Source organism: Jaculus jaculus, chromosome 13 (genome assembly GCF_020740685.1).
Source record: "Jaculus jaculus isolate mJacJac1 chromosome 13, mJacJac1.mat.Y.cur, whole genome shotgun sequence".
NCBI lineage: Eukaryota > Metazoa > Chordata > Mammalia > Rodentia > Dipodidae > Jaculus > Jaculus jaculus.
Genome location: NC_059114.1, coordinates 13,500,677 through 13,513,959, shown reverse-complemented (window position 1 = coordinate 13,513,959; position 13,283 = coordinate 13,500,677). Strand labels below are relative to the sequence as shown.

Here is a 13,283-nt window from a genome sequence, read left to right as displayed (position 1 = left end):
ACCTTCATGGGGTCCAGGAGTTTTCCAAGCAGATTTCCTACTGGGGCTTTTAATGAATGAGTTGAAGCAGGCAGCCAGGGTCCCAGGAGGTCATGCAATGATGGACAAATGGTCGTTGTGGTGTCTGCACAGTCCGTGTGGGAAATTCAAGGGTCGGGGGGCCGGGCAAGCAGGCTGTGAGCGGGCAGAGGTAGAACGGAGCCCTGAGCCTGGCGTGGGGAAATCCCAGCTATATTCAGTGGATGCTGAGACAACAAAAAGAATTCTTACAGCAGCCGAGAATCAGCCGACCTCTTGGCTTTTTGACTGTCTTGTCTTCTTGCAAGGAAGCTATTTTGGCCTTTCACTGGCGCACGACCTCCCTTCGTGGCACCCAGCCCTGCTGGAAGGAGCGTGTGTGTTTATTGGTGGTATCTTTTTAACAGCGGGAAACATTGGTGGTACAACTGCATTAAGTGTTTTTCTAAAGCCTACTGGCGTGTTTCCTGTGATTGTTCAGGTCGGGTCTGTAACCTGGTTGAGCATGAGCAGTGCCTTTGGAATTGTGTCAATACCTAGGACTTACTGTAGAGCCGGGACATCGAACCTTTTGATTTCTCTTGGCCACACATTAATTGAAAGCTAGTAAGAAAAAAAGGGGGGGGGGGAATCTTGTATAACTTTCGTGATATCATCACCACAGACAAGTGAAATCACCATCCCATAGGAGTCCCAATTACGTGGTGCCTGGTTGGGAGAGTCTGCAGGTTCCGTTCAGCAGGTTCCAATTTTGCAATTGCTAATAAAAAAAATAAAACCATGTAAGTAAGAAAACTTCATTGATTTTTATACCATTAATATATATATATATATTATATTATATATATATACACACACATATATATATAATATATATATTATATATATACACACACACACACATACACACACACATATATACATGTATATATATATATATAATATTTATTTATTTGGGGCTGGAGGGATGGCTTAGCGGTTAAGGCATTTGCCTGCAAAGCCAAAGGACCTAGGTTTGATTCCCCAGGACCCACGTTAGCCATATGCACAAGGTGGCGCATGTGTCTGGAGTTCAGCTGCAGTAGCTGGAGGCCCTGGAGCGCCCATACTCTCCCTCCCTCCCTCTCTCTTTCTCTTTCCCTTCCTCTTTCTCTCTGTCAAATAAATAAGTACAAATAAAATGTTTCTTTAAACTATGTTTGTTTACAAGGAGAGAGAATGGGTGTACCAGGGACGTCACTTTGTTCATCTGACTTTTTGTGATTACTGGGGAATTGAATCCAGGCTGGCTGTTAGAAGCAAGCACCTTAATCACTGAGCCATCTCTCCAGATCTCCCTCCCCTGACACACTATTTTTTTAAGATTTTTATTTATTTATTTATTTGAAAAAGAGAGGGAGAGAGAGAGAAAGAGAATGAGCACACCAGGGCCTCTAGCCACTGCAAACAAATTCCAGATGCCTGAGCCACCATGTGTATCTGGCTTACATGGGTACTGGGGAATTGAACCTGGGTCGTTAAGACTATGCAGGCAAGTGCCTTAACTGCTAAGCCGTCTCTCCAGTCCTGCTTTTTGGATTTTTTTTTTAATTTTTTCTCAATTTTTATTAACATTTTCCATGATTATAAAAAATATCCCATGGTAATACCCTCCCTTCCCCCACTTTCCCCTTTGAAATTCCATTCTCCATCATATCCCCTCCCCATCTCACTCAGTCTCTTTTATTTTGATGTCATGATCTTTTCCTCCTCTTATGATGGTCTTGTGTAGGTAGTGTCAGGCACCATGAGGTCATGGATATCCAGGCCATTTTGTGTCTAGAGGAGCATGTTGTAAGGAGTCCTACCCTTCCTTTGACTCTTTACATTCTTTCCGCCACCTCTTCCGCATTAGACCCTGAGCCTTGGAAGGTGTGATCGAGATATTACTCAGTACTCCAGTCACTTCTTTCCAACACTATGGTGCCTTTTGAGTCATCCCAAGGTCACTGCCATCTGAAAAGAGAAGATTCTGTACCCAAAGTGAGAGTAGCATTAAAGGGTATGAATATTAAGAGAAGTGCTTACTGGGCAGTTTGATAAGCATAGTATATACATTTTTCCAGACATCAGCAGATGTTACACCCCTAGGGCTCATGACTACCCATGTTTTAAGTCCAATTGGAGGGCAGTTGGTTTCCACCATGACAGATGTGCCACTATTGCACCCGCTGGCTCATTTGGCCTGGCTGGCCAATTATAAGGCTTGCGGTGTCCACTGTTGAGTATCTTCACTGGTGGTATCTTTTTCTCCCATTGAACTGCATGTAGAATAGCTTCTTCCAGCTTTCTGTCAGCTGGTCTACATGGAGAAGGTTATCAGCTCAGTTCCAGCAGGATTTCTCAGTGGCCTTGCAGCCCAAGTATGTGGAGTCTTAAGCAGTACTGTTTGGATTTTTGAGACAAGGTCTCATATAAATTCAGGCTGGCCTCAAAGTCCCTGTGTACTTGAGGATCACCTTGACTTTCTGAACCTCCTGCCTCTTGTTGGGTGTTACGGTTACAGATTACACCATCCCACCCACCACCATAAAGAATTTGACAATGTGTTGTAAATCATAAAATCTTTCCAACATTCTACTTATTCACAGTCAGCACCTACACTTTTAAACAATTTTTAATAATTTTTTTAGTTTATTCATTTGAAAGAGAGACAATGGGTTGGTCAGGGCCTCTAGCTGCTGCAAACAAACTACATATGCATGCACCTTCCTGTGCTTCTGATTTACGTGGGTCCTGGGGAATCGAACCAGGGTCCTAAAGCTTCACAAGCAAACGCCTTAACCACTTAGTCATCTCTCCAGCCCCTCTGTTTTCCTTTAAGATGTTTTAGAAGATATGCTGAGACTAAAAACTAATAATAGGACTGGAGAGATGGCTTAGTGGTTAAGGTGCTTGCCTGTGAAATCTAAGGACCTAGGTTCAATGCCATGTAAGCCAGATGCACATGACGGCACATCTGTCTGGAGTTTGTTTGCAATGGCTGGAGGCCCTGGCATGCCCATTCTCATTCTCTTTCTCTCTCTAATAAATAAAATAAAATAAAGTTTAAAAAATGGATACAGGATTATTTTTACATTTATTATGAAAATTGATTGGCAGAAAAGTAGAAACAAGGTTTGGGACCTTCCCGATCTCAGCTGCCATTGCAGAGGAAGAAACGCACATTGTAAACACAGTGGGCCATGCGTGAGCCATGGCTAACGTCACAGCCAAGGTGAGGAGTATCCGTAACACGCAAATCAACATGCTACCCATGTTCTAAGTCACATTAGAGGCCTGCCATTGATAGTGCTGGTTTAAAACATTGTTGACAATCACTGTGTCTCACTCATCGAGTCTCCACTGGCACGTGTGTCCATTCTGATGGTGTTAGTTCGAAGTGCACTTGGAAGGTGGCTGGCTGGAAGCCCACAGTGAGAGCTTCATGACATGTAGTTTCATGACATGTGGCACGGCGTTGTCATCTGCAGAAGTCACACCTGAAAGCCGGGCATAGTGGCACACGCTTTCTTTAATCTCCCAGCATTTGGGAAGCAGAGGTGGGAGGATCGCCATGAGTTCAAGGCCAGTCTAAGAATACCTAGTGAATTCCAGGTCAGCCTGGACTAGAGTGAAAGCCTACCTCGAAAAACTAAGAAATAAAATTAAATTGCAAAATAATAATAGTAATAAAAAACCCAACTTATAATGGTTTTTAAATTTTAATTTATTTATTTTGGTTTCTCAAGGTAGGGTTTTACTCTAGTCCAGGCTGACCTGGAACTCACTATGTAGTCTCAGGGTGGCCTCGAACTCATGGCGATCCCTCCTACCTCTGCCTCCCAAGTGCTGGCATTAAAGGCGGGCATGCACCACCACGCCTGGCTCCAACTCGTAATGTTTTAGGTAAGTTTTCAGTTCTGTGCTGGGCTGCATTTGTAGCTATCCTGAGCTGCGTGGGAGCCGTGGGCTGGACGCCTGTGCCGTTCAGCTTCTCGGTGGGACTGCTGAGCTGGGCCGCCGTGAATGAGTGTGTCCCACAGATGTTATCCCAGGCGGGGCTCTCGGAGGGCAACAGCAGAATGCAGGCGTCACATAGCATGAGGGATTCACTGGATCGGTTTACGTGATGAAGAGCTGGGTAATCCCGACAGCGGCTGCGCACCGGGCAGGACCACCAGGGAAGCGCCCAATCCAGGAAACCCGGTAGTCCAGATCAGGTGCTTGAAAGCCTGGAGGCTCCCTGGAGAGTCACTGGTATCCAGTCTGCGGTGACAGGCCAAGGATGCTGGAGTCTGATGTCAGCAGAAGAGAGACTGAAGTCATTGTGCAGCCTTCCCCCGACTTTCCTTCTTCCTCCAGGCAGTCCACCAGCTTTACAGCGCCACCCATTCTGGGCAGTTCACTGTGCCTCCTATCCGTCCTCTCTGAAAATGCTCCTCACCAGCCCACCAGTCATTCTTAAGTGTTTTTTTTTTTTTTTGTTCCTGAGGCAAGCCCAACAGACTGGCCTTTTTTTTTTATGAGAGAGAACTGGCGCGCCATGGTCTTCAACCACTGTACTCCAACTCCAGATGTGTGAACCCCCTTGTGCACATGTGCGACGTTGCACACTTGCGTCACTGTGCGCCTGGCTTATGTAGGACCTGGAGTGTCGAACATGAGTCCTTAGGCTTTGCAGGCAAGCGCTTTAACTGCTCAGCCATCTCACCAACCCGACCCACCAATCATTCTGGATCCAGCCAAGCTGACAGCCAAGACCAACACCAGAGCTGTAAGCCAGAAATCAGGGGCGTTCATGTAATAGTCTGTAGTGGGATGCTCTGAACACTTCCTGTTTCTGTTCTTCAAGGAATTAAGTTTCTAAGTGGCATAGTTTCTAAATGGTATAGTACACACACAATCTAGGCAACCACTGATTCCTTAAAGAGGCTACATCTTGGGCTGGAGAGATGGCTTAGCGGTTAAGGCACTTCCCTGTGAAGCCTAAGGACCCAGGTTTGATTCCCCAGTACCCATGTAAGCCAGGTGGCACATGCATCTGGAGTTCAACTGCAGTGGCTGGAGGCCCTGGCATGCCCATCCTCTCCTCTCCTCTCTCTCTCTCTCTCTCTATCTATCTAGTAAATAAATAAAAATATATTTTTTAAAGAGGCTACATCTTGTAATAATTTTTTTTTTTTAAAGAGGACCTTGCCCTCGTCAGTGCTTGGTCTTGTACACCGCAGTGGTGGAGTATCTGCCTAGCATGCACAAGGCTCTGGTTCCATCCCCAGCATTGTAAAATAAAGATAAACTTTTTTTTTTTTTTTTTTTCCCGAAGTAGGGTCTCACTCTGGCCCAGGTTGACCTGGAATTCACTATGTAGTCTCAGGGTGGCCTCGAACTCACAGTGATCCACCTACCTTTGCCTCCCGACTGCTGGGATTAAAAAGCATGTGCCTCCATGCCCAGCTAAAGATAAACTGTGTGTGTATGTGTGTGTTTGGGGTTGGCTGTCTTCCTCCATCACTGTCTGCTTTATTCACTGAAGCAGGGTCTCTCATTTGAACCCAGGGCTCAGTGACCTGGCTAGTCTAGCCAGCCTGCCCTGGGGATGCTCATCTCCACTTCTCACGTGCTGGGATTACAGGTGGGCCACCGTACCCAGCTAGGAGCATTTCTGTGGGTGCCAGGGATCCAAGCACTGCAACTGCTTCATCCATGGAGCCATCTCCCCAGTACTGAAATAAAGACTTAAAAAAATTTTTTTTGTTTATTTTTATTTATTTATTTGAGAGCTACAGAGAAATAGAGAGAAAGAGGGAGGGAGAGAATGGGCGCGCCAGGGCCTCCAGCCACTCCAAACGAACTCCAGACGCGTGCGCCCCCTTGTGCATCTGGCTAACGTGGGTCCTGGGGAATCGAGCCTCGAACCAGGGTCCTCGGGCTTCACAGGCAAGCGCTTAACCGCTAAACCATCTCTCCAGCCCCCCCCCCCTTTTTTTTTAAAGTTTTTAGTTTTTAGTCTCACTCTAGCCCAGGCTGACCTGGAATTCACTATGTCGTCTCAAGGTGGCTTCTAACTCACGGCGATCCTCCTGCCTCAGCCTTCCAAGTGCTGGGATTAAAGGCATGCGCCACCACACCCGGTTTTGAAATAAAGCCTTTAAAAAAGAATGGGGATGGGGGGATCCAGAGAGGTGAATTTTTAGAGTGGTTATTGTATTTTCTTGAGCTTTGATGTGGCCCATACCCTCCCAAGTTGCCCAGGCTCTCCCTGGAGAGTCCCCTTCAGAGTCTTGCCTGGCTTCCTTCCTCTGTGCTGTGGGAACCGATGCCTTCATCCTGTTGAGCTGCAGGAGGTTGATGGCATGGCTGGCGGGCACCTCGGGCAGTGTCTGCCATGTGCTCGATGAATAATGATGGGAAAAAAAAAATGTTTTTTTGGTTTTTCAAGGTAGAGTCTCACTCTAGCAAGGTAGGACCTCACTCTGAAAAACTTCTCAATCAGGCTGACCCTGTCACAGCCTCACAGCCGGTCTGCATTCCTGCTTGGTGCAGAAGGATCGAGTGATGTGTCCTGTCCCACGGCCTTGATGGTGGCAGTGGTCAGGGGATGCAGTGGACCCTCGGTCCATTTCGCTTGCCCCCCCAGGGGCGGGGGAAGGCCAGCCTTCTCTTCCCGAAGCTCGGCCTCTCCGCGTCGCTTCCTCTTTGCTGTCAGCTGTAGGGAAAAGGGGCCGAGGACATGGTGTGGGTTCTGGCTTCGCAGTGACGTGCCCCACTGTGGCACCATAGCATTGACGCTGCAGTTCTCCACCAGGGTAAGAGCGTACAGGGGTGGCTGCTGTGGTGGGCGCTGGGTGCTGAGGTGGACGACGAGGAAGGCATCCCAGGGCTTAAGAAGGTGGGCATGGGGCATACGGACTTGGATTGGTGTGTTCCTGGACAAGTGCTTTCATCTGGAATAAGAGTGTTGGTGGTATTCATATACTCCTTTAGTGGGGGTGTGTGTGTGTGAATTGATCATTTGGGAGCTAGAGGAAGCTTCCACATGACCCCTACTCTGGGCCTCCTCCTCCTCCAGCTGTTGTATTCACACCCTGTCAGGGCTCTTGCTCAGGGTACTCATGCTGTCCTGCATTGTCCTTGACTTGTTTCCCAGGTGAGAGAGAGAGAGAGAAGGGCTAGACACGGGTGGCTCCTGCTGCGGGCAGCTTTGGAGATCACATCTCAGAGCCTTGCTTTAGCTTGGCAGCTTGGCCTGCTGGGACCCCGTGCACCCCTCAAAGCTCCTCACCAAAGTGTCAGGTGGGTCCTTGCACCTGAAGTGTCCCCAGCCAAGGATCACCAGGCTCCCCAAGTAGCTATCCATGTGACTACAACATTTTCAGAATGTAAACACGCCGTTGAAAGCGCGGTGGTGCCCAACAGTGGCGAGTGCCCGAGTGAAAGGAGCCAAGCGAGGCTGCCCGTGGGCCGACTCTGCCCGGGGTGGGGTCCTCCTGCTGCAGCTGCTTCCCCCTCCTGGTTCTTAACGTGCACCCCATTGCTTGTTCCCGACTCCCGACAGAAAAGCCCGTGGGAGTGCCGTGACGAGGGGACCGTCAGCTGTTTTGCTCCTTCTGAATGGGTCCCTTTCATCAGGAAATGCTGGGACAAGAAGGGCCTTTCAAAGCCAAACTGTCAGGAAGACGCGAGCCACGAGAGCTGTCGCTCTTTGGGTGGAACCATCATCCCGGGAGGACCTGCGCCCGCCTCCTCACCTGTCCTGTGTTCTTTGGAGAGCCGGGCATCGCGGCCGCCTTGGGCATAAGGATGTGAATGCCACAGTCATGGGCCTCTCTCATTTTTCTGACTTCTGCATCTTCCTTCGGCCAGCTCACTGCCTCTGCTGTTCAGAGGGTTCCGGCCCAGACCAGTACGTAAGACCGCTGCCGGTTGCTGTTTATGTTGAGAGCTAGGGTTTGGGGGAGCACTGACCGAGGATCTGTCTTCCATACCATCAGAAACGTGGGCGTCGTTGCCCGATCTTCCCTCGACGGTGTACGGGAACAGATAAAAAGCATTTGAGTAGGAAGAGATTGGTGAACCTTTTAAAAAAAAATCTCGGGGACAAGCTTTTTCTTAAAAGCGCGGGGGGCGGGGGGAAGCGGAGTATGCTTCCTGTCTGTCTGTCTGTCTGTCTGTCTGTCTGGGTCAGACCTCCTGTAGCGAGTCCCTCGTTTTTAGGACACCAGAGTCCTTCGAGGGTGGCTCATGCTTCACTGGCTGGGATGAGTGGTGGCGTTGGTGCACTTCCTCGTCCTGGGTACCTGGTGAAGGTGTGTGTCACGGCCCACGTGGGCTTCTCCGAGGATCTCCCCCGTGGGAGCCTCTGTGTGTCTTCAGCTCGGCGGTGAGAAAGCAGCGTGGCCCCCCAGGGATCGGTGCTCCCGTGCTCCACCCGAGGCTGTGGGCCAGCGGTGGCCCAGGATCAGTGCCATAGGCAGGTCGCGGAGAGCGCTGTGTGGCTCTCGTTTGTGTAGATCCCTTGCCTGATGGTGCGGTGCCGCCTCCGCCCTGGCCGCCGCATGCCAGCCTGAGCGTGTCCCCTGGATTTCCAGGGTGCCGGCGGCTTCCCAGGGGCATTCAGGTTTGCATTTGCCAGACGCCAGGTTGTTATTTACTGACAGACCCTAATCAATAAGGTGCCTGACGTGGTGGGTGGAGGAGGGAAAGCTCTCATTCTTATCAGGGAGAGGAACTGCTGGCTTCTGAGGGGTCACAGGGTAAAAACCCAGCTTAGCCTTTGTCATTGTTCCTTTTTTTAAAAAAATTTTTCCAAAGGAAATGTTAGGGAAACCGAGGGGAATTTCTGCCCCTGGTTTCCAAGGCTAAGGTCACTGTTAATAGCTGGCTGTTTCCAGAGTATTGTGGTTTCTGGTCAGTATAGATTTAATTTTATTTTTTTCCATTTTCAAACTGGTGAACAACAACAACAAAAAAGGATATGTTGTCTTGAACATGATTTCCCAGTTGCTTTGATAAACTTAGGGTTGTTAATTTTAAGCTTCGTCATAGGCTGGGAGCTCCTCACACAGGTCTTTGAGATTTGTATTGGGTGTAATAGGAAGAAATCAGGCTGGATGTGGTGGCTCGTGCCTATAATCCCAGCACTCTGGAGTCTAAGGAAGGAGGACTGTTATGAGTTCAAGACTAACCTGGGCTATATAGTAACTTCAAGGTAAGTCTGTGCTAGAATGAGATATTCCCTCAAAAAAAAAAAAAAAAAAAATCAGGGCTGGAGAGATGGCTTAGCAGTTACGGGGCTTGTCCGCAAAGCCAAAGGACCCAGGCTTGCTTCCTCAGGACTCATGTAATCCAGAGGCACAAGATGGTGCGTGCATCTGGAGTTCCTTGGCAGTGGCTGAAGGTTCTAGCATCCATTCTCTTTCTCTCTCTGCTTTTTCCTGTCAAATAAATAATGAAAAATTTAAAAAAGTTTTACAATTTTTTTTTTAAATCAGGAAACTGGCTTGGTTATAAAAAAGAAGGTGGCAAGTTTTAGGAATACCAAAGTGTTAGGGGACCAGAGCTTGCTAAGAGGAGAAAGCGTAGTTCTTGACTGGGCCGGTGGTTGCTGAGAGCTTCCTACCCTCTGTGGGGAGGTGAGACCGCAAAGAAAAGCTGCTTCTGATTCTGTTATTTCTAGTCCTTCGTTCCTCAGCCCTTGGCACTTGCAGCATGGGCACAGGGTGGGAAGGTGGCAGTGGACATGGCTGTGAAGTGTGGGTGTTGAGGCACAGGGTCAGAGTTTGCAGGACTGTATATGAGAGCCAGAGCCAAGCCTGACTCTTTTTCTTTTCTTTTTTTTTTTTTTGGAGGTAGGATCTCGCTCTAGACTATGGAGTCTCAGGGTGGCCTCGAACTCACAGCAATCCTTCTACCTCTGCCTCCCAAGTGCTGGAATTAAAGGCGTGCGCCACCATACCCGGCCCCAATTCTTTCATAGTTGAGCAGTCTCAGGGTTTTTTTTCCTTTTCATTTTTTTATTAACAACTTCCATGATTGTAAACAATATCCCATGGTAATACCCTCCCCCCACACTTTCCCATCTGAAACTCCGCTCTCAGTCATATTCCCTCCCCCTCTCAATCAGTCTGTCTTTTATTTTATGTCATGATCTTTTCCTCCTCTTATGGTCTTGTGTAGGTAGTGTCAGACACTGTGAGGTCATGGATATCCAGGCCATTTTGTGTCTGGGGGGAATCATGTTTTAAGGAGTCCTACCCTTCCTTTGACTCTTACATTCTTTCCACCACCTCTTCCACAATAGACCCTGAGCCTTGGAAGTGTGATAGAGATCTTGCAGTGCTGAGCACTCCTGTCAGTTCTTTCCAGCACTATGATACCTTCTGAGTCATCCCAAGGTCACTGCCATCTGAAAAGAGAAGGTTCTCTACCAGAAGTGAGAGTAGCATTAACATAAGGGTATGAGCATCAAGAGAAGTGCTTACTGGGCAGTTTGATGAGCATAGTATAGACATTTAGCCAGACAGCAGCAGACGTTACACCCCCTAAAGCTCATGACTACTCCTCTTGAGTTTTCAGTATCAGGGATGTATTCCCTCCCATGGAGCAGGCCTCTAGTCCACTTAGAGAGCAGTTGGTTTCCCACCATGACAGACGTGTCACTTTTGCACCTGCTGGCTCATTTGGCCTAGCTGGCCAAATAAAATATCTTTACTGGTGATATCTCTTTCTCCCATTGAACTACATGCAGAATGGCTTCTTCCAGCTTTCTGTCAGCTGGTCTACATGGAGGCAGTTATCAGCTCAGTTCCAGCAGGATTTATCAGTGGCCTTGTAGCCCAAGTTTGTGGAGTCGTCAGCAATAGGGTCTTACCATCTATTCCTGGTGGGAAACCAAGGGCCTCGGCAGTGGCCTGTAATGTTTTGGGGGCATCAGGGACCTCCTTGGCCAACAACTCACTGGATGTTATCCCACCTCTGGCACTGAAAAATTTCTAGCAACAATCTACGGCTCCTGAGTGTTCCATTGTCCAAAAAAGTAGGATTCCATATGATTTATTTATATCCTCTTAGATTTTGATTAGCCCTCCCTCCACCTTTCCTTTACTCAGTCTCTTCCCCTGACCTCACTTGGGCCTTTTCACCCCTACTAATCTATTCTTCTACTTACATATATACAATACCATCCTATCAAGTACCCACCTCCCTTCCTTTCTCTTCCCTTTATATCTCTTTTGTAGCTTACTGGCCTTTGCTACTGAGTTTTCTTCATATTCACACAGAAGTCCAATCATCCGTAGCTAGGATCCACATATGAGAGAGAACATGCGATGTTTGGCTTTCTGGGTCTGGGTTACCTCTCTTAGTATAATCCTTTCCAGATCCATCCATTTTCCTGCAAATTTCATAACTTCATTTTTCTTTACCACTGAGTAGAACTCCATTGTATAAATGTGCCACATCTTCATTATCCACTCATCAGTTGAGGGACATCTAGGCTGGTTCCATTTCCCAGCTATTGTGAATTGAGCGGCAATAAACATGGTTGAGCAAGTATCTCTAAGGTAGTGAGATGAGTCCTTAGGATATATGCCTAGGAGTGCTATACCTGGGTCATGTGGTGGATCTATTTTTAGCTGTCTCAGGAACCTCCACACTGATTTCCACAATGGCTGGACCAGATTGCACTCCCACCAACAGTGTAGAAAGGTTCCTCTTTTTCCACATCCTCGCCAGCATTTATGGTCATTGGTTTTCATGATGGTATCCAATCTGACAGGAGTGAGATGGAATCTCAATGTAGTTCTAATCTGCATTTCCCTGATGACTAGGGATGTCGAATATTTTTTTAGATGCTTATATGCCATCTGTGTTTCTTCTTTTGAGATCTTTTTTTTTTTTAAGTTTTTAGTTATTTATTTGAGAGAGAGAGATAAAGAGGGAGACAAAGAATGGGTGTATCAGGGCCTCCAGCTGCTGCAAACTCCAGACACTTGCGCCACCTTGTGTATCTGACTTACGTGGGTCATGGGGAATTGAACCTAAGTCCTTTGGTTTTGCAGGCAAGTACCTTAACTGCTAAGGCATCTCTACAGCCCCGTCTATATTTTTAACATGAGAATATAACCAGGAAAAAAAAGAACAGATTATGGACTTAATGTTGTAGAAGCTAAATTGCCCTAGCACCGCCAGCATTTGTGCGAGTTCATTTTTTTTTTCCTTGAGGCAGGGTCTTGCTTTAGCCCAGGCTGACCTGGAATTTACTATGTAGATTCAGGCTGGCCTCGAACTCATAGCAGTCCTTCTACCTCAGCCTCCTGAGTGCTGGAGTTAAAGGTGTGTGTCACCATACCTGGCTAAAATTTTTAAAAAATATTTTTTAAATGTATACTTATTTATGTTTGTTTGAGAGTGAGAGAAAGAGGCAGATAGAAAGAGAGAATGGGTACGCCAGAGCCTCCAGCCACTGCAAACGAACTCCAGACACATGCACCCCCTTGTGCATCTGGCTTTCGTGGCTCTTGGGGAATCGAACTGTGGTCTTTAGGCTTCATAGGCAAACGCCTTAACCGCTAAGCCATTTCCCCAGCCCTAAGATTGTTTTTAAGTAAAAAATAGTTGTTTAAAAAGTTCATATGGGGGCTGGAGAGATTGCTCAATAACTAAGGCATTTGCCTGCAAAGCCTAATGATCCGAGTTCAATTTCTTAGTACCCACATAAAGCCAGATGCAAAAGTGGCACACACATCTGAAGTCTTTGCAGCATCTGGAGGCCCTGGCACACTCATTCTCTTTCTGTCTCTCTTCTATATCTGTCTGCTTGCAAATAAACGAATAATAATATCTCCAGGCGTGGTGGCGCACACCTTTAATCACAGCACTTGGGAGGCAAATGTAGGAGGATTGCTATGAGTTCAAGGCCAGCCTGTGACTACATAGTGAATTCCAGGTTAGTGTGGGCTAGAGCAAGGCCCTACTTTAAAAAAACAGAAAATGGGATGGAGAGATGGCTTAGTGATTAAGATGCTTGCCTGCAAAACCTAAGGACTTTTTGACTCTCTGGGTCCCACATAAACTAGATGTACAAAATGTCTCAAGTGTGCCAAGTCACACATGCACACAAGGGGTACATGCAACTGGAGTTCGATTGCAGAGCCTAGAGGCCCTGGTGTGCCAATTCCACCTCTTATTCTCTCTTTCTTGCTCTCTCTCTTACTCTTACTCTCTCTCTTGCATAAAAAAGGCCA

The 13,283-nt window shown here is 47.5% G+C and overlaps 1 protein-coding gene across 4 annotated transcripts in view; it reads left to right on the top strand.

Annotated features, from left to right (window-relative positions):
* The window catches only part of Ssh1 (slingshot protein phosphatase 1), a 91,458-nt gene that overhangs the window by 27,575 nt on the left and 50,600 nt on the right, over positions 1–13,283 (top strand). For 2 of the 4 annotated variants that reach the window (XM_045132288.1, XM_045132287.1), the window contains exon 3: positions 7,595–7,942. The exons of the other annotated variants lie outside the window; for them this stretch is intronic. In XM_045132288.1, the coding sequence (XP_044988223.1) occupies positions 7,595–7,942 (348 nt within the window). The remainder of the gene's footprint in view (positions 1–7,594; positions 7,943–13,283) is intronic. 4 annotated transcript variants of the gene reach the window in all.